At 39.7% G+C, this 27997-nt stretch overlaps 1 protein-coding gene across 7 annotated transcripts in view; it reads right to left on the reverse strand.

The window, feature by feature from the left end:
• EXD3 (exonuclease 3'-5' domain containing 3) overlaps nucleotides 1-27997 on the reverse strand; it is a 423178-nt gene that overhangs the window by 233958 nt on the left and 161223 nt on the right. For 6 of the 7 annotated variants that reach the window (XM_020981781.2, XM_020981774.2, XM_020981775.2 and 3 more), the window contains 3 exons: nucleotides 19692-19756; nucleotides 11026-11193; nucleotides 10114-10281 (listed from right to left, as the gene is read on the reverse strand). In XM_020981781.2, the coding sequence (XP_020837440.1) occupies nucleotides 10114-10281; nucleotides 11026-11193; nucleotides 19692-19756 (401 nt within the window). Of the gene's footprint in view, nucleotides 1-3582; nucleotides 3810-10113; nucleotides 10282-11025; nucleotides 11194-19691; nucleotides 19757-27997 lie in introns of those variants that run through there. The other variant, XM_020981788.2, reaches the window with a different exon arrangement.

A 27997-nucleotide genomic window follows, 5' to 3' on the forward strand; every position in this document is an offset into this window, starting at 1 on the left:
CAGATATTACCATGGATCCTGATTCCAAGACATCCAAGAAAGAGATCATGAATTTGGTCAGGAATTTGCTTTCCTTTGTTGACAAGGCTATGTAACAAGACCTGGAAGTAAACCAGGTGTACTCTAGACACACAGGAAGTCTCTGGCTTTTTTGTTCTTGCAGAGATAGTATGACCAGTGTTTATATGATTATAGGATTGTAAAGGACCCCAGAAGTTATCTAGCCCAACTCCCACCTTTTATAAATGAGAAAACTGAGGCCCAAAGATTTTAAGTGATTTGACCAAGGTTGCACAGAAAGTAAGTAACAAAGTGATACTCGAACACAAGACCTCAGGCCCCAAACGTAATGCTCCTCTTCCACTTTGCAACACGATGCTTTTCAAGATGTTTTCTTCTTAGGTTGTTATTCATGTTTCATACACAGGTAATTTCCTAATCTCTTTTCTCTTGATTTCTTCTCCTCTATTAAGCTACTAAATTATTCACTATTTTTAGGACAACATGTTTAACACCACCAGCTCAAAGAATGATGGCTAACATTTATATGGTGCTTTAAGGTTTGCAACATATGTTTCATCTGAGGCTCACAACACCCTTTTGAGGTAGGTGCTCTTATTATCCCTATGTTACAGATAAGAAAACTGAGGCTGAAAGGCTGATGTGCCCAGGATCACATAGGAAGCAACTGAGGCAGCATTTGAAGTAAAGTCTTCCTGACTTCCAAGTCTAGCTCTCTATCACATATCTATCTATATCATCTAACAGTCTCCCTCAAATTTAATTAAACTAAAGGAAAATAGGACCAGAAACTTCCTTGATACTCTACTCTAGCTTATCCATACCTACAGTCAATACAGTGCTCTAGAGATACCCAATAAATACATATTGCATTATATCCTATTATTATATTCCAATACTAATTTATTCTGTCCCTAAGCCTAAATTCTCCAAGTAACCTTTAACATCTCAATCTGCTACCAAAGCTACCCCTTTCTTCTCCATCTACCTAACTCAAATCCACCCGTCCTCCTCTGGCCCCAGTGCACAACCCTGTGTCAAGATGCTGGTTAACTTATTCCCAGGTGACTAGAAAGGCCTTCTCCCTTACCAGCCTCTCCCAGCTTTTGTGCACTCCAGACCATATTTCATATTGTAGCTGAAATCATTTTCTATACCTGCTTTCTAGACCAAGTTAAACCACAATTCTTCGTTCACAGTAATTTTCTATTAGTCTCTGAATTAGAAGAAAACTTCTAACTGCTGATTTCAAGGTTGGTCCTCTCCAGTCTCCCTTCTCCCTTTAACAATTGGGCTGCTCTCACCTCCTGCTACTCTCAGTCCAATTCTCCACTCTCACTAAGTTGAGTTTAATAGAAATCAAGCGACATATCTAGTGCCATGGAGGCAAACAAACATTTTTGAGACTGAGAGCTGGTTTGCCAGGTTATTTATGGCTGGGCTGGGAGCAGGAAAGAGACACGCAGCTAGGCAATGGCCCAACTCCTGTGACGATTACAATAATGCCCTCAGGACAATTATACTTTGGCAGAAACACAACAATTAATAATGTGTTGCTTAATCTATTTATTTATACAGTTGGCTCTGCTTGTAGGAGGCATAAAGAGGATTGAAAGTAGTGATCTAAAAGATCATGAAAATAGTACTAGTTTCAGGAATGAATGATTTTCATGATAGCTTGTTTTCATTGAAATAACACTATTTCGCCTTCCTGAATATACATCAACTAACAGAAGGGAGTTGGCCAAGGAATGTTCCAAGTGGCCTGTGAAAGTCTGTTTGAGATAAATGCTTATTCCTGAAAATTCACAAGGCTAGTAATTCATAAAGAAATAATCCAGAGATGATTGTTACATCTGTTTGTCTCAGCTCCCCACTAGACTGTAAATTCCTTGGGACTGTGCCAAGCCTAGACCCATTCAAGCCCCAGTGTCCAGTATGGTGTCACAGTACAACACAAGCTAAGGGAAGGGATAAAAATACCCAATTTTGCAGCATAGCAACATGTTTTCAAGACTGCAAAATTTTCTGGATTTCATAAGATGTGTTTTGAAATGAAACACTAAAGGAAAATTCAATTCAGACTCATGATGTATCTTATATAGGAAGGAAGGAAAGGAAGGGAAGAAGGAGGTAAAGAAGAGAAGGGAAGAAAAGGAAGGAGGAAGGGAAAGAGAGAGAGAGAGAGAGAGAGAGAGAGAGAGAGAGAGAGAGAGAGAGAGAGAGAGAGAAAGGAGAGAGAAAGAAAGAAAGAGAAAAAGAAAGAGAAAGAAAAATAACTTGAGTAAAAAGCTGGAGTATAACACAAAATTTTAGGCCAACTTTTTCCAGAAAAAAAGATTGTTCTCTGTGGTCTAATAAAGCCAGTAGTTTAAAGGTGATACAGAAGCACAGCGTGGAAGTTCAGTCACTGCAGGAGGACAGGCCCAGAATTTTTGAGAGATTAGAGAGAGCAGTGGGAAGGATTCAGGTCAAACTGCAGGCAGGAGCCTGGATCCCAGCTGGTATCAGAACCAATACTAGGAAAAATGTTACCTATAACATGTACCCACTGCTCTACGTAATATGCATCAGCATTATCCAAGTGTCCAGCAGTTTAATCAATCCAGGGGCAATCACATCAGACTCTTGGGCAGCTTCCTTGACCTACGTGACTGAGAAAAGCACCAAGAACACCAGGACATGAGAGAGATGGAAGCAGAAACAGGCTGGAGCACAAAGAGATGGCAGACTTAGTGCTGCAAGAATTTACTAACAGATGACATGAAGACATGTTCCAAATCATTAGCAGAGAGAGAAATGCAAATTAAAATAACTGAAGTTTCTTTTACCTTATACCATGCAAAATGGCAAAGATATAAAAGATGGAACAGTTAATGCTGAAGAAGCCATAGGATGATAAGCACTCTGGTTCACTGATGATGGAGCTATGAAGCGGCTGAACCATTCTGAATCTCAACTTAGAATTACTCTCAGAAAATCATGATTGTCCACGCCTTTGGACCTTATAATCCTACTCCCTGGCATATATCCTAAAGGAGTAAAAAACAAGGCCTAAAATATACCAAAATATTCATAGTAGCACCCTGTGGCAGCAAAGAACTGGAAACAAAGTGGATGCCCATCGGCTGATGAATGGCTGTGAAAAAACAACAACAACTTACGGCCAATAAATGCAAAGAAATATAATTGAGCAATAAGAAGTGATAGAAATGAAGAATTCAGAGAAACGTGGAAAGATATGTATGAACTGATAAAGACAAAAATAAGAAACCAAAAGAAGATTATATAAAATGACTACAATAACATAAATGAAAGGAAGCTGAACTTTGAATGATGGAAAAGTCAATCAAGGTCCCAGATGAGAGCACTAAGGAACTACTCATACAGAATAGGGTGCACATTGTCAGATACAATCTCTACACTGGATGCATTTATTTAGTTGTTTTTCTTGGTCAAATGGGAGGGTTCAATGGGGAATGGGGGGGTTGTGGTGGGAAATGAGTATAACATACACATAAAAGGCACCAATAAAATGTATTTTTTTTAAAAAGAATTTACCAACAGTTGGATGCAACCTTAGCATCGAGAGATGGAAAACAACTGTAGCAGGGAGTCTGCTCATGGAAAGTCTTCAGAAGCAGGTGGCCTTGTTTTAAACCAACAGGCAGACTTGACTCTGAGGCAAAGGTGGCTCAACAGCAAGAGAACCAGTAGCAGGGTCAGTCTTGGTCCAATCTTGGTCCAAATGACAAACCAAATGACAAACCAGTCTTGGTCCAAATGACAACCTGTCTTGCTACTGGAGTGTAAGGAAATGAGAATGACAAGCTGGTTATTAGCTCCTACCTGGTACTTGGACAAATCATCTTTTCAGAGGGGAGCATCTTACTGCATTACCCTTATCTAATCTTAATTGGTTAACAGGAGAGCTGGGACGTAGACACTTTCACAAATGAAAGTTCTTTCACAGCCCTTGCACACAGTGGACTAGATACTGGAGGCAACAGGAAAATCCTGCAGCCTCAAAGACAGTGGAAACGGAACAGAGAAAGGGTTTGCTCTGGCACCCATCTCAGGACCCACCAATAAAGCAACAGGGCCTGAGCCTGCTGGGGGGGAATGCATTCTGCATCATCTGTACTTTTTTCAGAGAGTGAAGGCAGCAGCAAGGGCCCGAATCCTTGCAAATATTGCTTAGTGGCTCTGTAAATGAGAATTTATCTAGTTTACTTTGGAGGCATCGTCTGACTGAAGAAACCCCCACCCTTCCCAGAAGATTGTAGTGGGACAGAGGTCACCTAATGTTTAAGAGAACCTTCTGTCTGCCAATGTTTGCCCATCATTTCCTTTAACATATCCCTGAAAATTCATCTCCTCTATAAAACCTTTCCTGATTAATTTTACCCCACACATTGACCATTTCCACTTTGTTTCAAAAATTTCTCTCTAGTACGCCCTCTGTCATTTGCAATTTGATAATGCTTTCTAGCTGTGTGTGTGTGTGTGTGTGTGTGTGTGTGTGTGTGTGTGTGTGTTTTCAAGCACACCATTAGCTCCTTCACATCATGAAGCACTGGCTTTTTCTTTATCATCCTCAGTCCCTAGTCCAAGGTTTGGCATACATTGAGTAACTGCTGAATTAAAAATGTTGGTACCATGCTGTCTACAGGTCTTATAAGTTCATCATCACACATAAGTGCGTGATAATCACACCTTAATGCTAGTCTATGCACACAGGTGTCTTCATTTTATGAGAACAGAGGCTGGAGACAAAATGCTGTCTGCTTCCTCACCAGGGGCAAGAGTGGACATTAGGATGGGAAGAATAGCTTAGGCAGCCAATGGAGAGCAGTAGAACATGAAAGTGGAAAATTACTCTTCCCAATTATGAACCAATGAAACAGACTCATGAAAATGATGAAAAAGATTTTTTTGTATTTCTAATTTTAGGCAGTGTATGGTTCTCAGGTGCCTTCTTTATTGGTTTCTATAAAGAATTTGTAAGAATAACTCAACTCTATAGTATGATTTTTATTATTATGAGCAATAATTACCATGTGAATACCAACACAAAGCCAACTTTCCAATCAAAAGGCTGTAGAAGTGACTGTCTCCAAAAATGGGAAACCACCCAGATCTTCACCCAGATGTGAACATCTGACATATAAAAGTAACTGTCCCACAGTTTCCCACTCAGGCACTTTGCTTTTACACAAAATTTAAGTGATGCAGATAAAGAAAACAGTGCCTGTTGTGGAGAGAACCCTGAGGGTTTTTTGTAGGTCAGGAATATTTTTGGTTGTGACAGGCTAAAAAGATTATTTATTGTTTCTTTCCTAAATGCAATCTACTGCCACCTTTTCTGAATTGAATATAAAGCTGTTAAACAAGACCAGAACTTTGATGCTGATTATGAAAACAAGTTTCACTGTATCTGACCTTAGAAGCATTTACTACTTGGTCCTGAAGCAAAGGAATTTGATTTTTTTAAAGCAAAGCTATCTTTTTACCTTGATAAGCTGTTTAAAAAATGTAAATAAAATACCTCAGTGGACAAAAGAGGGTATTCATCCCACAGAAAGACAGCCGCCACCCTTAGACATGAAATATCGCAGCACATTAAGTCATGAGACCCTGCTGATCAGAGCTGACAGGGTCCTGAATGTGATTTCTGCTGAGACTTAGCGGTATCATGGGGCACTGAAGCATGCACAGCCTGCCAGGCCGCCCCTGTTCATGGGACAATGGCTTTTATTCGAAAAAGGGGCCTGTAAGGGACAAGAGTCCCCTTTGTCTTTAGATTCCTGCATTTGGAGTGCAAGAGAGGTTCATTCAACCAGCCCCAGACACTCTTTGAAAGGCTGAAGTGTAACATAAGATGACCATGAAACACTAGCTTGCCTTCTGCCTACCCTTCATTCTTTTAAAGCACAGCCTGGCCTATTCAGACTCTCTTCAGAGAATAGCATCGCACTATATTAGCCGCTAGTCTGCTGAATTCCATCATTGTTCAGAAAGGACCAGCAGCCATCTTGGTTTCCATAAAGCCATTCACCAATGCTGAAACAGAGAGCTCAAGAAAAGGTTTCTGAAAGGCTACCATGCCATCACCGGCTTTAAGTCCTGCAAAACACATGGTGTACACTTGGTCCAGACCTACTCTGAGGATGATGGTGGAGTTCAAGATAGTAATTCTGACAGTCATATTTAAATTAAAATACAAGTCACTTTCGGAGAACTTCATTCACTGAAGGATGAAAACATACAATTCAGGGCTGCATTTGTAAGGGCATCAAGTAAACCCTTTAGATTTCTGCATGGCTCACTCCTATTAAGAATCGAGCGTGTCGGCACAGACATCATACGGAGCTCCATTTAAGAAACCAATAAGACAGGCATGATTCCTGCCTCTCCCAACAGTTTGAGGGGTCTAAGAATGGGGTAACTAACTAGTGGGATACTGCTAAACACCCTAAATAGCTCCTGCTAAGTTTCTGCCTCTATCTTTAAGCATCATCCTTATTTATAGTCAGAAAAATGCAGCTTCAGCTCACCTCCTGTGGAGCAACTGTGCCATCAAGTGGCTGGGAACGTGGGGCTCAGGGAACAGCTACTGCTAATCAACTCTGTCACAAGCATTAGCCAAGTCTGTATTAACTGTCCTCAGAGCTGGCACATCTTTAAATAATTTAAAAGGAAGGTACACAGAACAGCAAAATGCTGCAGTGAGCAAGCTGAGTTGCAAGGCAAGAGAGGGTTTGCTTCGAATTTTTATTTGAATGCTAGATATCTTTTTTTAGGCTGTGCTGTCTTTTAAATCTACAAGTGAAGAAAAAAGGATCTTGGAGGCATACAGAAGATACAAATTCCTCTTGGTTTTCACATCACCCTAGCCCTAAAAGGAGGCAACAGCTACAGAAATAAAAACCAGAATTAAGTGATAAATAAGAACCATGAAACACTCCCTCTTTTTGCAGATGAGTGGAAAACTGGCAATAGTAAAGTCACAAAAAACACTGGAGAGAGTTAAAAACTATCAATGGGCTTCTCAAACTTTGCAAAAAATTCTAAGTTTACCAATTTAAGAAGGAATTTATGTGGAAATTACAGGCAACTTTGTGATTCTCTGCTCATTAAAATAATGAGTGAAGTTTAATGCTGTTGGAAGATCTGACAGGAGTATTTCTTGATAACATTTGGGTTATTTTCTCTCCCATGAGGATTTCTGACATCACCATCATCTTCACCAAACATTTACCTAGTATGTGAAGACCCTTGAAGAGTGCTGGGGCTACCCAGAGGTACAGGTACTGCCCTGGTTTTCAAGGAGTCTGCTGTCTGGTTGGAGAAGCAGGACACATACATAAAAAGATTAACACCACTCTGCTCTGGTCAGAACACATTTGGAAAACTGTGTTTAGTTCTGGTGACCACATTTTAAATAGGACATTAACAAACCTAAGCACATCAAAGGAGGGTGACCTGGGTGGTGTGGGGCCCTGAAATTATGGCAAGAAGATCAGACAAGGAAGCTAGGGATGTTAAGTATAGGGCAGAAAAAACTTAGGGAGAACATAAGAGTTATAAGTCATATACCTCATGGGTCATCATGTGAAAGACTTACTACTCTGTGCTGCTCTGGCGAACAAAAGTAGGATCAATGGAAATAATTTACAGGAAGGGAGATTTTTGCCTTTATGGAAGAAAACTATCTAACAACTGGAGCTGTCCAACAATGGAATAGGCAGCTTTGTGAGGTAGTGAATCCTCTGTCACTAGCAATATTTGTGAACAAACTGAATGACTTCACCATGAATTCTGTACTGGAGATTGTTGTATTATGGGGGAACAGATGGCCTAAAAGTTTTATGATTTTATATGGCATACTGTCCCATGCATATATTTTACAATATATAAAGTGCTTTCACATAAATTATCTCATTTGACCCCCATGTGAAGTAGGTGGTGTATGTATTTTTATCCCCATTTTAGAAAAGAAGAAACCAGGGCTCAGGTAGTTTTAAGCGGCAGAATTGGGACTAGAATCCTAAACCTACTGTTCTCTCTATGACAACGTGCTTCCTCCAACCCAGGAGTGAGTGTCCATATGTAAGAGATTTTTTTAGTATAGTAATGATCCCCAGAAAGGCAGCTGTGACAGAAGAGTTAGAAGCACTGTGGCTCCAGCTTTGGAGTCAGGGACATCTAGCCTCAAGTCCCATCTCCTACACACACTTGCTATGTGACTCTAGAAAGTCACTTGAGCTTTCGCTGCTCTGGACAACCAGATATGAAGAAGGTGCAATAGACCTGTATTGATAGAGGGGGTTTCCTCATTGTCAAGGAATTCTTTCTGCCAGTAAAATCACAGGAACAGTCTCAGTCCCAGCCCAACAATCCACAGTAAGCCCTGTAGATGCTATAACACATAAGCAATTGAACAATATGTACCCATGAATAATTCACAGGCACAGCAACTGCTCCAATGAGAAAAAACTGGCCATCAATAACCTCCTTCTAGCCATCTTATATTATACCCTGTACCTTAGAGAAGCTTCAGTGGCTTCCAACATCACACCTCATGAGCAGATCTAAGTGACAGGGAAAGCTGAGGGGCCCATTCAGAGCTGCTGTTAAAGCAAGAAGCTCTGATTTTTCCAGCCCTTGATAGTTCTTCCTGGAACAGCAGAAACTGGGGCAGCTAGGTAGCGCAGTGGATAGAGCTCTGGCCTTAGAGTCAGGAGGACCTCAGTTCAAATCCAGTCTCAGACACTTGACACTTACTAGCTGTGTGACCCTGGGCAAGTCACTTAACCCCAACTGCCTCACCAAAAAAAAAAAAAGAACAGCAGAAACTTCTAAAGCGTGCTCTAACTGCCCGGGACCGCCTGGACAGGGAGGAGCCAGAGCCAAGTCAGCCTTGGCTTACCTCTATCCTTACAGCACAGTGGCCCCAAAGGTATCTGTACTGTGCTACATAGAGCCCCAATGGTCACTCCACCAATTCTGGGCATACAGAGCTATGAAGATGTTGAAGATCTATGATTTCATTTGTGCAGGTGTTCTATCCACTAATGAAGGTAAATATTGACTGATATCTTAGTAGATGGTTTCATGAGTTGTTGTGGCTAAAAATACTTCTCATATGGAGGTTAAACTCTCTAGTGATGAGGCTCCCTAAGCTTGGTTAGACTGATTCATGGTTGACAGAGTCCATTACCAGGGCTGTACTGGAAGCCTTTTCAGAGTGGTAGGATCTTCCAAAGCTTGTGCCCCACTGGCATAGCCCTCTAGAATCCAGGGTCACCTCTCTACTTTGAGAAGAACTTTAGGAGAGGTTAAAGGATTCACTATTAACTTTATGTTCAGAAAAATTTAAATGAAGTTCTATCAGGAATATCAGAACAAAAATGTAACAGACAGTCCCCTTTAAAAATAAGAATTCCTGAATGTTTAATAAGATTTCTTTTTCTTCTCCAAAAAGATCTGAAACCTTAACATGCCATAGGTGATATGGTGTTGGATTTGGAGTCAGAAAAACATGGGTTTGAATCTCACATCTGACACTTACCAGCTGTCATTTTAGCTCTCTGAGCCTCAGTTTTTTTGTCTATAAAATGGGGACAATAATAACAGTAGGACCTATATCACCCAGTTATTGTGAGGATCAAATGAGTCTATATAATGTACTCTGCAACTTTTAAAACACTATGTATAAGTGTCAGTTATTATTATTATCATCATTTTATGTTGGTGAGATTCCCAAGACCATCAATCAGATCAGGGCAGAGCAGGTCAACTTTTCCTGTGGTTGACTTTCTAAACTCTCTTGTAACTGGAAAAAAGATTTAGTTCCAATTGGAAAGGGAATTCACTTTCATTTCTCATTCTCTTATAATGACTTCTTTCCTTCTCTAATCAAAAGATACAGAGTTGGAGGCAACGGAAGCAGTAACTATGCTGTGGCTATAATATGTTACTTTCATTAGGAAACAGGATTTATCCCTGGGGGCCAAGAAGTTAGATGGATTTACTTCATTCAGAGCCACAGTTCTGGATCTGAAAACCACATTAAAAAGTCATACTCACTTCTTTGTACTTTCCCTTATGGTAAAGATGATTGACACTTCCAAGCAAAGTGTTCCGGTCGGCTTTCTGCAGCTGATAAATGCTGATCAAGGGCTCAAGGAGATTACTCTGGCTCTCGCCAAGAACCCCAAATGCTCGAGACTGCAACTTCTTCAGCTTAAAGCCAGACTAGGGAAATCAGATATATATATATATATATAATTTCAACTTAATAGCATGTACTGTGCTCATGAAACCCTACCACTAGTCCAAGAGCCCTTAACCTGGGGGCTGGGAACTTTAAAAAATATATTTTGATAAGTGTATTTCAACATAATTGGTTTCTTTTGTAATCTTATATACTTGATTTTATACATTGAAAGATAATATTCTGAGGAGAGGTCCATGGACTTCACTAGAGTGCTGTGACCAACACAAAGCATGGCAGACAGGGGCTCAGTTTCCAGGATAGTGGATCACAAAATTTTAGGAACTGGAGAGGCCCCCTGAGACCATTTAATCCACACCTGAGGTTTTATTGATGGAGAACTGAGGCCCAGAGAGGGGAGGAATTTGTCCAAGATCACATAGGGAGTGTCAGAGCTCTCGGAAGCCAAACGTACTGAAAGACAAACTCAAGCACAGGAGAACAAAATCTGGACAGAGATGGCAGTGGGCTCAATAACCAGAGGCTTGATAATATACATTCTGAAGGTGTCTCAGGTCGACTACATTAATTTCTCCAGATCACACAGGGATCACTCAATAGATTCAAACTGAGAGCACTGAGCAGTCTCCTTAGAGTCAATGAGGAAGAGCTAACAGTCTGCAGGATCACAAGCACTAGAAGAAGTCATACAGATGGAAAAGAGGACTGTGGGACCCAGGAAACACGACCATCTTTATCTCCAGTCTGGGCTTCTCGGCCCTAACCTGTGGATCCCTAGGGTGCTCCTTCAGCCAGCGAGCTAATTCATTGGTGATGTAATATTCCAATGAGTGTCCTTTCCCCTTCCAGCCTTTATAGCTCTCCAGCATGTCTAGAAGGCCTGAGAATGGGTCTTCCAGGGTAGCGAATCCTTGCCTGGCTACTTCCCGGAGCTGTAGAGACACAAAAACCACATTGTCAGGCATTCAAAGGGTCTTGCAGCTCCCCTCCCCCACTCTCAACACAAAGGGATTTTTTTTTAAATTTAATCTATTCAGAGAGGTAACTGTTGCTATTCAGCCACCATCTTGGCCCCTACTGACTTTTCATACCACTAAAGATTCCTTTCTGGTCCACTGCACCCCAAGCCCAACAAGGAAAACAGCAATTGTCCACACTAATTATCCCATAAAGACAGAGAGGTTGTTCTGCAGGGCAGACAAAAGGGCTTGTTTTTTTATCTAGAAGGTGGTGATGGTGAAAGCAAACAGGTTGACAAGCTGCTTTATCTGCAGCCCCAACATACCTGTGCTGAGCAAGGAATATAAATAAAGCTCGCTTTCTCTTTAACTCTCCCCAGACCCAGACATCACATAATTGCTGCTGCCTAAAATAATCAGCATAACACCTAGGAGCCACAACTGGGGGAGGGGGCAGCAAACCAATTAGAAGAGCAAGACAAAGAGCACAGCAAAGCTGAACTTAAAATCAACTTCTCTTTCATCAAAATGAAAGATGCAAGAAATGACTTCTGCTACCTCAAGCAACAATGTGATTTTTTCACATTTTTCCATTTCAAATCATTAACAGGATAAGGGAGTTAAAAACAGCAATAACAACATCAGAATAAGAGAAAACACTGTTAAGCTTTGAAAGAAGGAAAACTTCATATTTAAAACTTTGGGAGTTGGGATTTAAAGCACAGGGAGAAGACCAGAACATTTATATGGCAGATTGTCTCTATCTAATATATGTGACCCCATGGCAATTATTTTTAAATGTTTACATTAGTGGGTGTTTCCACGGAGTTTAAAAGAGCTGGCATGGCATTCTTTAATACCCATACCGTTCCCCTCACCTCTTGGTGAATGGATTGGGGGAAGTATGATAAAGGATGAGAGAAGTCCCTACCAATAGCCACTACCTTTCTTCTAGTTCAATTATGAACTCCAGAAGATGCTTCTTTTCTGCCTTTAACCAATGTTCTTAATTTACTGTTTCTCAAATTCCCAAGGGTAGAACACCATTTTAAGTTACCCAAGAACAAAATGGAAAAGGAGAAATGACTGTTTGTTTAAAGTATGGGCAATTATTTTCTGTATCCTTTCTAATAGGTCTGCAAATTGATGCTTCTATTTAGAAAAAGGCCAACATACCAGCTCTAAATCTATTTTCCACCTTTTAGAGTTTTACTAATATCCAAGGTAAGAAGGCTTTTTTTTTTTCTTAGCAGACAGGATCCTTTGTAGCTCAGTAATTTCTATACCAAAGTAAAATGACTCAGGAGCCCCAGGACTCCTTTTTGACCACTGGGCCTGTACTAAAATTCAGAGTCATTCCCCCCACCACCATACCCTGAACTCCACACACATTTTAACATCAAGAGAAGAGAATGTGTAAGGAGCTGTCATATTTTGTAGCTAGAGGGTAGAGTGAATAGAATGCTGGGCCTGGAGTCAGGAAGACATCTCCCTGAACTCAAATCTGGCCTCAGACACTTACTAGCTATGTCACCCTGGGCAAGTCACTTCACCATATCTGCCTCAGTTCCTCATTTGTAGAATAAGCTGGAGAAGGAAAAGGCAAACCACTCCAATATCTTTGCCAAGAAAACCCCAAAAGGGGTCACAAAAAGCTGGACACGACTGAAACAAGTCATAACTTTCTGTGCTTAGCACACATACCTTCCCTGACCCAGAGGAAGGTACAGGAAGTTATGTGACATTTTCCAAAGCTCCTTAGGACCAGTATATCTCCTGATTTCTCCAAAGTGATCCCGATTTCAAAGGCCAATGACATGGGATTCTATAGGAACATTTTAGCTTCTGAACAATGAAAGGGGAACCATGCTGGAAAGGTACCGAAACTAAAACTCCCTATTTTTGTCCTCATCTCCTCTGGTAGCAGCTGCTTAGTGCAGCTGTATTCTCATTTTCTGCTTTTGAAAAAATGTATTTTTTCAACACACTAGCTCATGCTAACTGCAAGGACAACTCTGTGACTAAATCTGAAGAGGAAAAGAAGCATAGCTGGCGGCAGCAATGAGTAATGGCAGATAGACAGTAATCTATCAGCTCATATGTCAATAATGTTTTTCCTCGAAGGGTCTCTAATCATAGATATCTCTAGAGGGATTGCCTAGGACTTCTAATCCACAAATCTCTGGCAGCATCCTGGGATCTGGGTTTTAACACAATATGTTTCTAATATGCACTGTCTTTAGATGAAAGCTCTACAGTAAAAAAGAGAAATATTCTGCAGAGACCTTGAAGTCATGTGCATTCAAGTAACAAGCCCAAGAGAAACTGGCTGGGCAAGCTCCAGAAACTGAGTCAATTAGTCAGAAAGATCCTTTTAAGTTTTGGCTCTTCCCTGGGGCCTCCCATTCCCTTTCCATCAGAAAGTTTCTAGCTCCCCATAAAACACAGCACTCAGAGAGTGATTTGGAGATCTAGCCCAAGGCTAAGGACTTCCTCAGAATCATCTAATTGCTCTAACCCTCTATTCTACAAGCACAGAATCATTTTGGTTTTTTGTTTTGTTTTGTTTTGTTTTGTTTGCTTCAGTGGTATAAATTGTCCTCACTTACAAAGAAAATCACTTTCCTACTGTCACAGCATGACTGAGTGAGAAGTAAACCATCTTTCCTCAGACCCAGTGCTCCTACAACCAAGAGGCTCTACTACTACCTCAATGGGTCTGAATCATCCTTTTCAATTATCCCAAGAAATGCAGTATGGAAAGTAAGGAAGATATTTCTATATGGTACTGGATAAGACTTTGTTTAAAGTGTACCTATAAAGTGATATGTCTGATATTTAATAGGCACATTAAGGAGAACACAGAGCCTTAAAGCTATGGGCATGGTCCCCTTGGACAGACATAGATTAAAGCTGACAGTATTCCAAACATTCGTCTACAGTATTCCTGGGGCAAGGGTATATCAGAGAGAGGAACTAGAGAGAGTGTGTAATCTACTAATTGTGACAATGTGAGTGTCATAAAGTGGTTACCTACAGCATATTCTTTTGAATACACTCTGAGTTATAAATCTTCATATTTTATAGGCATATCTGATTTCTAGAAATAGTTGTAAGTCATTCTGAGCCAAATCTGATGAAAATGTAAGTAATCAAACTGGGTATTAACTGTAACTGAAGATGAGCTGCAACTACATAGTTATAAGACATTTTAGTGGGTGGTTTGCAAATTGGCTTTGAAAGGAATTCCAAAAATGATTTGATTGACTCATTTATTCAAAAAATATTTAGAAAATGCCCATTATGTATGTACCAAGCTTTACTAGACAGCATTCATATCACTTAAGTAAGTACAACCTTCCCAGATAACTATCATGTTCACTCCTCTGTGTCCTTGCAGCATTATTCCCATGGTAGTCACAGTCAACTAACATTTATTAAGAGCCTACTATGTGCCACACATTGTGCTAAGTGCTGGGTTTACAAAGAAAGTCAAATAATGTTTTCTACGTTGCATCATGCCATTTTGTACTTATCTTTCCTACCAAATTAAACGGCCCTTGAGTGCACAGTTTGTATCTTGTTTCATTTTTGTATCACTCAGCACCCCACACAGGGTACACAGCAGAAACCTAGTCAATCTTTGTTTAAATGAAACAACAAAGTCATTTGGATGTAAAAATTTTAGTATATTTTAAAATGAGTCTCTTCAATTTATAGTCACACCTTTTACATAGACACTATTTTCCTTTTTCTTATATAAATTCCTATAGACATTTTAACTTTATTAGTTTTTAAGATATCTCTCAGTTTACTCCTTCATCTAGATTAAAATCTACAATATGATTACACATACTTTTTTATGCTACTTAGAGGGACCAGAGATTAGTCCTATGGGGGAAGGGAGGTTCTTTGATATCTTATACTCCAGTTCTCATTCCTTGGAGCTGAGGTTGACCTTTTTTTTCTTTTCTTTTTTTTTGGTGAGGCAATCGGGGTTAGGTGACTTGCCCAGGGTCACACAGCTAGTAAGTGTCATGTGTCTGAAGTCACATTTGAACTCAGGTCCTCTTAACTCCAAGGCCGGAGCTCTATCCACTGTCCACCTAGCTGCCCTAGGTTGGCCTTTTTTCAAAGCCAGAGGAACAAAGGTGATATCAGGACTATGGGTGCAGGGATGGGCAGCTAAGATATGAATAAAGGACTCCTTCTGCCTCTTTTTCACATTGATAAACCTTCCTCCAATCCAACCATGTCATTATACTGGACTAAGCCCTGAGAATCCTTTTCTTGTGTTCTCAATCATTATTAAGATTTGCATCCAAGATATCATGCCACAGAAAGTAGATGAATGTAGTAACTAAAGGACAAGGATCTTTATGAAGAGAAGACCTTAAAATTAGGAAACCTGTTATATACTGTACTAGGAAGAAATGTTGTCTCAAGCTTCCAGGTTCAGGAATGATATTTCTTTCTTTATTTTTTTAAAGTTGTATTAAAAGCTTAACACTGAACATTAAATAAACATGCTTAGTATCAATTTATAGCTGAATTAATGTCAGTGCATAAAGTATTACAGCAACTGTTTAGTCACTCCCTCTAAGGTCATTTTTTGTCCATTCTCATTAGAAGCTATATTTCTACACAATTCAGCACAAGTTACAAATCCATCTATTTCTTTTATTTTTTAAGGGGGTAAGGGAGATGGGACTAGGACCTGAGATTCCAGATGTCACTGGCATAGGACAATTGTCTCCAAAGGTTTTTGACTGGGCACCCTAGAAGAAAAATCTGGATATGAACCTTCAATACCTATATTTACTTATTCATAAATTATATACATATATTATTGTACTAATATGAAAATAACATTATAATATATGTACATAATCATATTATACAACTCCTACAAAAACAGAATTTTTAAATAGATCAGATAAAGATAAAGTAATATTTGATATTAGGGTTGATAGGGAGCCACTAAAATTTATCACAAAGGATAATGACATGGTTGGACTTTAGCTTTAGGGAAATCATTATAGCAGCTATAAAAAGGATGGAGTGGAGAGGAGACAGACTTGAGGCAGGGAAACCAATTAAAAAGCTATGGCAATGATCCAGGAAAGAGGTGATAAGGCTCTGGAAAAGGGTGGAGATTGATACAAGAGATATTGTGGAAGAGAAAAACAAAATTGCCCAAATGAACAGATATATGGAGTAAGGGAGAATGCAGAGCAAAAGATGACACAGGGATGGCCCACCTGAGTGACTAGAAGGGTTTGGGACCCTCAAAAGTAACAGGGAAGTATAGAAGAAGGTAGGTTTGTCAGACCATTGAATTTGCTTGGGAGGTGTTTTGACTTTCCAGCTATTTCCTTGCCATGCTGCCCATATTATAGCCAGCATCCTTGTCTCCAATATCTTCCTCTAATTCTAACTCAAACTTCCCTCCCCTTCTTCACCTGGCTTCCCAACCCTAAACTCCACTGTCTTCATTCTGACAGGTGAGCTTCTGTCTTATCTTGCTGGTCACCAAGCCTACAAACCATTTCCTGGCCATCTCAATGTCTACCTACTCCAATTTCTGGGGTTACTTTCCCCCCCTTAGAATACAGGCTCCTTGGGGGCAGCTAGGTGGCACAGTGGATAGAGCACTGGCCATGGATTCAGGAGGACCTGAGCTCAAATCCGACCTCAGATACATAACACTTACTAGCTGTGTGACCCCGGGCAAGTCACGTAACTCCACTGCCTAGCAAAAAATAAAATAAAATAAAAGAACATAGGCTCCTTCAGAACAGTGACTGGGTCACTTGCTTATATTTATATTCCTGGCACTTAATATAGTGCCTGATACTCAATAAGTACTCAGTACTTAATAAATGCATCTCTCTCTCTCTCTCTCTCTCTCTCTCTCTCTCTCTCTCTCACTACATCTCATCCATACCTGCTCATACTGTGCAATTCACTCTGTCCCACCCCAAATGAAAAGGGGGAAGAGGCCTCCTACTCTCTAATCATCTTTTGAGGAGGAAGCATGCCAGAGCCAGGAATTATCTGGGAGGCAAGGATGGGTGTGGAGTGAGGAGAGGAAGGAATTTTCCCCAAAAGTTAAGACAGCTCCTGCTTGCACGTCTGAGAAGACTCCTGTCTCAGAAGGGGGAAGCTAGACCTTGCATCAGTGAGGGACGAGGCAAAGTAGAAGAACATCAGGGAATACAGGCACTTACAGTTGTGTTGGAGATAAGCCTCATGAATGGCTATCTTGGGGAGGATGTACTGCAGTCAGTGGGGTCTATTACTTCTAGTCACTTCATAACTCTAATTTAGAGACTCCTGGCTCAGGGAATGTTGGGTAAGGAAATTTCCTTAACCAATGAAGATGAGCTTAAGCTCAGCAACCTGCAGCTCAAGCTCATCTTCAGAAATTTGCAGTCTTAGAGGGTTGCCTGGAGTCACTGACACAGCCACAGAACTCTGAACTGGTTCTCCCAGACTTTGCAGGCCAGCTCTCTTTCCACCACAGGTCGGCCTCGCTCATTTCTGAGTAATGGCATTTTAACTAGTTTGCATATGCTTACAGAATCTGCAACTCAAGATTTTCTTTACAGGTGATTTATGTCTCTCTAGAATGCTGAACTCGTACATGGATGTTTTCCATTATTTTCCTCAAAGTCTCTTGATTATTGTTCCATTCCTCCCATTTCCTCACCTTCTCTTGGTTTTAAATATACTATTATCTGGAGGAAAGGAAAGATAATAGTGAATCAACTACACTTCCAAAATCATGAAAAAATAAAGAGCATGTGACTTTGGGTTTGCCCTATGCTCCTTAAGTCTCCAGATGATGGTTTTTAGTTACTCGTGAGCACAGAAACAGAGCTGCTGATCAGCACTTCCTAAACCACTAAATCTAACAAAGACCAGCAGGCCAGTGAGCCAGGGAGGGAGGTACAGAGATCTGCAAGCAATGGTTATCGAGGAGCTTCATGGCATTGGCTTTTCAAGGCTTGCATTTTTGAAGTTAATTTCCTAACAGAGCAAATACAAAATTAAATACACAGCCTCCTCAACTTCCCTAAAAACTTTCAATAAACCCTGTCAACCCACTGCTCCCAAACCTCTGCAAATCTAAGGTCCCAAAACTACCTTCAAAAACGATCTCACATCTCAGCTCCTCTAGGAAACCTTTTATGATTAACTTTACCTCCTAACCATCTCAGCATGGGTACTCAAGTTGTATTGTTTTGTACTTGTTGAGATGACATTTTTAATTTTTCTGAAATTATCTGGATAAGTGTTGAGAATGCACTCAAGTCTCCTAAGAGCTCCAGGTGAAAATGGCAGAAGCTCTAAGTGGTATCTCAGGCTGAGCCAACTTTGACAGCTGTGTCAGAAATTATCACTGTTCTAGACTAATGATCACTACATTCAGGGGAACAGTTGATAATATGTGAAGTCCTGGCGTGCTGTATGAAAAATACAGAACCATGTACAGAGGCCTAAGGTACTCATGTGGTCAGTAGGAAGAGGAGTGCTACAGTAATAGCCACAAAGGTAGAGGGAGAGGGAGACTAGCTGGAGGCATTGATTATGTAGTTGCTGAAGTCACATGGGTTTTAAGGGTAGTTCCTGGTCCTTTTGTTCCAGTTTGATGGTGAAGAGGTTATAAAGAGGAGGGAAACGTATGCCTTTTCACTTCCAAAACCCAGGATAGGTGAGGGGCTTTGCAAACCACAAATATTGGCTATAATTATTAATATTATTATTTTACAGGCCTGATATGGGCCACTAAACTACAAACATGAGAGGATTGGTTGTTGCTTTAAAAGAACCTGAGGCCTATGATCTCCAAAAGCTGGCATCATCCAAAGACAAGGAACACTTTAGGCCATGGAACCAGTGTACTGAGAAAAACTAATTGTTGTTTGTCTATTTTTCAAAATTGATTTGCAAGACAGAGCTAAGCAGAGACTGGATTGAGAGAAATAGCGGTCCCAGCTTTGAGAAGATGGACACTATCCATCTGTTACTTCTCTGTTTCTAAAGAAAATTAAGATAATCATCCTTGTTCCTGAGCTACTGCACTAGAGTGTTGTGAAGGTTAATGAGAGTAAAGTACTTTGACCTCTACCAAAGGTGCTATTTAAGGACAAAGAATTACAACATGCTTCATGGATCCCAAATTGGTTCACTCTGGTTTTGTGCTGAGGAAGAAAAAAAGAGCTGAAATTTTAGGCTTCCAGCCCCTTTGCCTTAGTGTTGAGGAATTCTCTCCTTTGTGCCTCAGGTCTGCTGAGAAGCAGACAGACCTGCCTCCTCCCCCAGCCTGCCAATCGGCAGGGCTTTCCCCCTGCGTAATGTAACCAAACACAATCACAGCCCTGACAGCCCTGCACTGGGCCGGACATGCTCTGCATACAGCGAGAAGCTCCATTGTGCAGGGGGCAGGCTCCAAGAAAGGGACTTACCTTCTGCAGCTCTCTCTTTGTCCACAGAGTTTGAAGGGTTTTCAGTAACAGGAGTGGGTCCTGGCCTAGGGACAGGGGATGGGGGGAGAAAGAAGGGGGATTGAGGGAGAGAAAAAAACAAAACAAAACAGATTTATTGCTTCTGTACAGGCAGCCTAGACACACTGGAGCATTGTTCTAGTGGAAAGAAATGGGGCATTCCAGGCCACTCTTTTGGAAACCATTAACCTCCTAACTGTCAGTCAGGATTACAGCGTCAAAAACCTCCCTCTGAAACCCAAACAACTGAACAACAGACATCACTCCTGCAATGCTTTAACAAGGACAAGACGGAAGATTCATATTTATTCCTTCAAACAAAAAACTCTCAATGGTATATTTACAATCAAAGTATTTTTATCACTACAAATCAGTGGTCTGATGTGTTTCTCCTCCAAGCTCTAGAACTTCTGAGATTCAAAACTTAATGCACCTCTGTTATTAACTACAGCATAACCACCTAAACTAAAGCTAAGCTTCTGACCTTTTTTTTATCATTTCTAGGCAAGAAAGACACTCATATACAAAGTCATGAAAATCAGCCTATGCCCCAGAATTCCAGGAGGGCAAATGAGGACTAGGTTTATTTATTTTTTTTATTTTTAGGCAATTGGGGTTAAGTGACTTGCCCAGGGTCACACAGCTAGTAAGTGTCAAGTGTTTGGTCTGAGACCACATTTGAACTCAGGTCCTCCTGACTTCAGGGCCAATACTCTAACCACTGCACCACCTAGCTGCCCTGAGGACTAGGTTTAAGTGTGGACACAGAGTACGCACTCAATGATACATGTTTATACATAAGGAATTGGCTTATTGGCTTATTCTGACATGTCAACCTGGAAATTTTCAAGTCTTTGGACTCTGTCAGTAAATGGAAAGATGCCTGCAAAATGTTAAATGAAAAAGGCTGAACAGAAAATGTGTACAGTAATTACAGTTAGGGACAATTAGGTGGTACAGTGGATAAAGTGCTGAGCTTGGCGTCAAAACACTCATCTTCCTGAGTTCAAATCTGGCCTCACACATTTACTAGCTGTGTGACCTTGGGCAGGTCACTTAACTATTTGCCTCAGTTTCTTCATCTGTAAAATGAGCTGGAGAAGAAAATGGCAAACCATTCCACTATCTTTGCCAAGAAAACCCCAAATTGGGTCACAAAGAGTCAACATGACTGGAAAACAATTGAACAACAACAAATTACAACCAAGCAAAAATGTGTGAACACATTTACAAAGATTGGAATAGAATCTGGAGAGAAGTAAATAATTTAATGTTCATTAGCTTCATTTTTTTGTATAAGTTGTTCATTCATGACTTTACTCAAATAATAATAACTGTTCTACCTATTTAACAGAGTTAGTTCTTGTAAGGATGAAGGGAAATGAACCTATAATACTTTTCATTTATAAATATGAGCCAATATGCTTTGAGAAGAAGCAAGAGAGCAATGGACTCAATACTAAGAAAACCTGGATTTAAATCGCACCTCTAACATGTACTGACATCTGACCATAGGCAAGTCATTTAACTTAATTCGCATTTTCCACATCTGTAAAATGGGGATAATAATACCTGTAATATCCAACAACTACAACAACAATAACAAGACTTTTACAGCACCTAAAGATTTACAAAACACTTTATAAATATTTAATTTTATCTTTATAAGAATTCTGGGATATAGGTGCTATCATTATCTCCATTTTATGGATGAGGAAACTGAGGAAGGCAGAGGTGGAATGACTGGCCCAGGGTCACACAGCTAGCAAATGTCTGAAGCTGGGTTTGGACTTCATGACTTCAGATCCAATACTCTAATCCACTGTGCCAACACTAACTCATAAAGTTGGTGTATAATGTTTATAAAGTGCTTTGCAAAACTTGAACCACTATGTTAAGGTCAGCTATTATGATTATGGTGCTTGGTTACTTGGCATTTAATATATGTGTGAAACTGTGGTATTGTGCAAGTTACTTTATTTCTCTGTGCCTCAATTTCCTCATTTGTAAAATAAGGATAATAATACTCCATATGAGGAAACTGCTTTGTAAAACTTGAAACACTGCATAAATATTAAGCAATAAATATGTTCATGTTGTGACTTAATAATATGAATACTTTGAGATATCAGTGTTTAATATTTCATCCACAATAACAGAAGTTCCTCTAAAATAGGGATCGCATTATCTACTTGTTTTGTATCCTATACAGTACCAAACTTGGTGGCAGGCGCAAAAGAAATAATTATGATATTGCATGATAGTGGAAAGAATTCTGGACTCATAGTCTGGATATGTGGGGTGAGGGAGAGTGAGGAGGCAAAGATAATGCTGATGTTATAACCATGGGAGACCGGAGGGAAGGTAGTAACTCTTGTAAACTTAGAGAAGTTAGAAGAAGAGAGGGCTTGTGGGAAAAGATAATGATTTTGGTTTTGGAAAAGTTGAATTTGGGATGGCTTCAGGACATTGAGTTTGAAATGTTGGGACAGAAGCTCAGGGGAGAGAATGGGGCTAGATATAATAATCTTTAAGTCATCTCAGTGGAGATGAGAGGTAACTTATGGGAGCTAATAAGACTACTTGGAGGAGTAGGAGGCCTAGGACAGAACCTAAGGAACACCCACAGTTAGGAGACTGAAAATTTCAGATGGAAAAAGTAGTGTCATAAAATCCATAGAGGAGAGAGAATCCATGAGGAAAGGTGGTATATAGTGTCAAATGGAGTAGACAGACTGGGAAGGATAAAGATTCAGAAAAGACCATCAGATTTTAGTAATTAAGAGATCATTGTACCTTTGGAGATAGCATTTTCTGTTGAATGATGAAGTTGGAAGCCAGACTGAGGTACAAATGAGAGAAGCAGAGGCAGAGGGTGTGAAGAGCTTTTTTTTAAAAAGGAGTTTGGTTAAGAAAAGGAGAGATGTAGGATGATATCTTCTTTTAAATTAGGTATTTGGTATTTATTTTTCCGCAATTACATGTAAAAACAATTTTAACATTCATTTTTAAAATCTTGACTTACAAATTCTCTCCCTCCGTCCCCACCCCCTCATTGAGAAGGAAAGTAATCTGACATAGGTTATACATGTGTAGTCATACAAAACATATTTCCATATTAGTCATGTTCTAAAGAAAGTGTAGACAAAAAAACCCAAGAAAAATAAAGTAAAAAAAGTATATTTCTATCTGTATTCAGACATGATCAGTTTTTTCTCTGGGGATGGATAGCATTTTTCCTTATAAGTTCTTCAGAGTTTTCTTGGATCACTGTACTGCTGAGAATAGCTAAGTCATTCACAATTGATCATCTTACAATATTGCTGTTACCGGGTACAATGTTCTCCTGGTTCTACTCATTTTACTTTGCATCAGTTCATGTAAGTCTTTCCAGGTTTTTTTGAGAGCATCCTACTCATCATTTCTTACAGCACAACAGTATTCCATCACAATCATATGCCACAACTTGTTCAGCCATTCCCTAATTGATGCACATCTGCTCAATTTCCAATTCTTTGCCACCAGAAAAGAGCTACTATAAATATTTTTGTACATATAGGTTCTTTTCCTTTTTGTTTTTTCCTCTCTTTTGGAATTCAGACCTAGTAGTGGTATTGCTAGGTCAAAGGGTATGCATGGTTTTATAGCCCTTTAGGCATACACACTTCCAAACTGTTCTACAGAATGGCTGAATCAGTTCATAATTCCACCAACAGGGCACTGATGTCCCAATTTTCCCATATCCCCTCCAACATATTTATCATTTTCCTTTTCTGTCCTATTAGCCAATCTAAGAGGTGTGAGATAGTACCTCACAATTGTTTTAATTTGCATTTCTCCAAACAATAATGATTTAGAGCATTTGTTCATATGGTTATAGATAGCTTTGATTACTTCATCTGAAAACTGACTAGTCATATCTTTTGATCATTTATCAATTGGAGAATGGGTCTTATTTTTATAAATTTGACTCAGTTCTCTAAATATTTGAGAAATAAGGCCTTTATCAGAGAAACTTGCTTCAAAATTTTTTTCACAGTTATGATTACTACACATTTCCCTCCACCCCTATTTTTCCCCTGTTTATCTTACTCTCTCTCCTTTCACTCTGTCCATCCTCAAAAGTGTTTTGCTTCTGACTACTGACTCCCCCAGTCCACCCTCCCTTCTATCACCCCCCACACACCCTTCTCTTATCACCTTCCTCTCCTACTTTCCTGTAGGGTAAGATAGATTTCTATACCCAATTCAGTGTGTATGTTATTCAATTTTGAGCCAATAATGATGACAGTAAGATTCAAGTGTTCTCCCCCACTTCCCCCAGCTTCTCCCCCACCCTGTAAAAGCTTTTTCTTGCCACTTTTATGTGAGATAATTTACCCCATTCTACTTCTCCCTTTCCCCTTCTCACACTGCATTCCTCTTTCTCACCCCTTAATTTTATATTTTTACATATCATCTCTTCGTATTCAACTCACATCTGGCTAGGAATCTCCTGCACAGAGCACTCTGGCACAGGAAGAAGCTAGGCACCAGGGCTAGAAGACGTCCATCCACCCTGGGGAACCACAATCTCATGCAGGGTGCAAGAACAGGTGTCCACTACCCAGTACTTTGCTGCTCATTACCTTGTTCCAGGTCACAGGTCCAGAGCAAACTGAGAAGGGAATCTGCACCCAGAAGCAGAGTTCTGAGATAAAGAACAATTCATTTTTGTTTAGTTGTTTTAGTCAGGTCTGACTTTTCATGACCCCATTTTGGGTTTTCTTGGCAAAGATACCGGAGTGGTTTCTCCAGCTCATTTTAGAGATGAATAAACTAAGGCACACAGGGTTAAGTGTCACACAGCTAGTAAGTGTCTGTGGGCAGGTTTGAACTCAGGAAGATGAATCTTCCTGACTCCAGGCCGATCACTATATATATATACATTGCACCACCTAGCTGCCCCCAAAGAATAGTTATAGGTCCTTAATTGTGTACCAGAGAGGAGTAAGTTCAGAAACAAACTGAAACCTTGTGCTTAGACCCCAGAAATAAAGCAAGGTCTCAGTTCCATATTCTAGCCCAGTCCACATCCTTCAGATGAATAACCAGGGCAGGAATCACAAACCAAGGAGAATTTTTCGGTTCTATGACTCTGAATCAACAGAGCTTCCCAGGAAGCTGATGGTGGTGGAGTCCAGCAGCAGTCTGCTGTTGCTCAGACCCAAGTCCAGGTAAGGAACTTACAGAGCTCAGACTTTGCCCTGGATCAGACCACTTTGGAAGCACTGATAACTTCCAGATCCATAGTATGAGCTGTCCCTAAGAAAATGGAATAACATAATAATCAACATCCTAAAAAGCAGCAGCAGGACCAGACCAGATCTTCTCATATGGAACTGTTATGGTCTTAACACTTAAGTCTGACCTTAACAGCAAGTTAGAACTCAGAAAGTCAAATGGAAAAATGACCAAACAAAAACAGAAGCCAACCACGAAAAAACTATTATGGTGACAGGTATGTTCAAAACACAAATCCAAGAGAAGAGAATGGCTCCAAAATATCCAAAAAATATCAAAAATCCAAGCCTGAAAGAAAACAAAGCTTGAGAATAAATTCAACTAGAATACCAGGAAGAGCTGAAGTACAACATTTAAAAAGAGTTCAAAATGTTTTTGATAAATGAAATGAGAGTATTAGAGCAACTAACTGGAAAAGATATGAGAGATATGGAAGTAAGAATTAGAAAGGTAACTAATAGCTTAACACAAGAGGGACAAAACCTCACCTGACAAAAAACTCCTTGAACATTAGAATTAACTGAAAGAAGCTAATGACTCCATGAGACAACAAGAAATATTAAAAAAGAAGAAAATGAAAGACATCTTCTAGCAAAAACAACTGACCTGGAAAACATATTGAGGAGAAAAAAAATTTGAGAATCAATGAACTACCTGAAAATTAAGAAAAGAGTGCAGGCATCATATTTCAAGAAATCTTATAATAAAATTACCCAGATCTCTTAGAACCAGAGTAAAATGGAAATAGAAAGTATCTACCAGTCACTTCTAAAAATGAATCCCCCCCCAAAAAAAAATTCCCAGGAATATTATAGCCAAAATACAGAGCTTCCAGATCAGAGGGAAAAAAAATACTACAAGCAGTCAGAAAGAAAAGTACTAAGGAGCCAAAATCAGGATGGCACACAATTTAGCAGTCACCACCATAAAGAAGTGAAATGCTTGGAATACCACATTACAGAAAGCAAAGGAGAAAACCTTACAACCAAGAATTATTACTCAGCAAAACTAAGTATAATCCTTCATAGAGGAAAAAATGGTTTATAAAATAAAGGATTTCTAGACATTCTTTTTTAAAAATATATTTATATTTCGTTTTTAGCATTCACTTCTATAAGCTTTTGAGTTTTAAATTTTCTCCCCCTCCCTCTTTTCCCTCCTCCCCAAGACAGATTGAAATCTGATATAGGCTCTACTTACACATTCATATCAAGCATATTTCTCCATTAGTCATGATGTAAAGAAGAATTAGAACTGATAGGAGGTACTACGAGAATGAAGCAATAAAACAAAACAACAAAAGAAAAGGAGAGCAAATAATATGCTTCCATATGCATTCAGACTCCATAGTTCTTTCTCTGGATGTGGATAGCATTCTCCATCATACATCTTTTGGAGTTCTCATATCCTTGCATTGCTGAGAAAAGCCAAGTCTACCAAAGTCAGTCATTGCACAATGTGGCTGTTACTGTGTACAATGTTCTCCTGGTTCTGCCCACTTCACTCAGTATCAGTCCATACAAGTCTTTCCAGGTTTTTCTGAAGTCCACCTGCTCATCATTTCTTATAGCATAACAGTATTCCATTACATTCATATACCACAACTTGTTCAGCCATTCTGCAATTGATGGGCATCCATCCCCTCAATTTCTAATTCTTTGCCACCATAAAAAGAGCTGCTATAAATATTTTTGTACATGTGGATCCTTTCCCCATTTTCATGATCTCTTTGGGATACAGACCTAGAAGTGTATTGTTGGGTCAAAGGGTATGCACAGTTTTATAGTCTTTTGGGCATAGTTCCAAATTGCTCTCCAGAATGGCTGGATCAGCTCACAACTCCACCAACAATGCATTAGTGTTCCAATTTTCCCACATCTTCTCCAACATTTACCATTTTCCTGTTTTGTCATGTTAGCCAACCTGATAGATGTGATGTGGTACCTCAGAGTTGTTTTGATTTGCATTTCTCTAATCAATAGTGATTTAGAGCATTTTTTTATATGACTATAGAAAACTTCATCTGAAAACTACCTGTTCACAACCTTTGACCGCTTATCAGCTGGACAGATTTCAAGGCATTCTTGAAGAAAAGACTAGAGAGTGCAAACACAGGATTCAAGAAAACATAAACAAGTAAATATTAATAAATAATCATAATGGCCCCCAAAAAGGATAAAATGTTTAGATGGCAATATGGTGAAATGACACATATGTATCTCTCAGAACCCTATTATCAGCAGAGTTCATAAAGTGTAAGCAGATAGAGTGCCTAGGAGTGGTTCTGTTATCTGTTGATGATGTTAAAAGAAAAGAAAGAGAGAGCAAAAGGAATACATTACAAGGGGGAAAGGGAGAAGAATTACGGGGAAAATTATCCCACATTATCAGAGTACACAAGAATAAGTCTATACAAATAAAAAAGAAGAGGAGAAAGAACAGTTGGCACTTGAACCTCATCTGAACTGCTCAACACACACAGTTGGGTACAGAAATATATTTCACTCAACAAGAAAACAGGACAGAAAAGGAAGAAGAGAGAAAGGAGAATCAGAGGGAGAGTAAATTAAGGGAGGGGTTAGACCTAAGCAAAACAACTCTAAATAAGAATATATAAAAATATTTACAGCTAATTTTGAGGTAAAGAATGGGAATCTAAGGAGTGTCCATCAATTACGGAATCGCTGAACAAGTTATGGCTAAAAATAGTAATAATAGTAAACTTTATATAGCATTTCAAGGCTTGCAAAGTACTTTAAAGATATTATTTCACTTGATCCTTACAACTACTCTAGGAGATAGGTACTTTTATTATCCCCATTTTATAGATGAGGAAACTGAAGCAGAGAGGTTAAATGACTTGTCCAGGGTCACACAGTTAAGTAACTCCCTGAAGCCACATTTGAACTCAGGTTTCCCTGATTCTAGGTCCAGTGCTCTCTCCACTATGCCACCCAGTTGCATGTGTGTATGTGTGTGGATTT

This window comes from Phascolarctos cinereus, unplaced genomic scaffold (assembly GCF_003287225.1).
Source record: "Phascolarctos cinereus isolate Bilbo 61053 unplaced genomic scaffold, phaCin_HiC Scaffold_2;HRSCAF=192, whole genome shotgun sequence".
NCBI lineage: Eukaryota > Metazoa > Chordata > Mammalia > Diprotodontia > Phascolarctidae > Phascolarctos > Phascolarctos cinereus.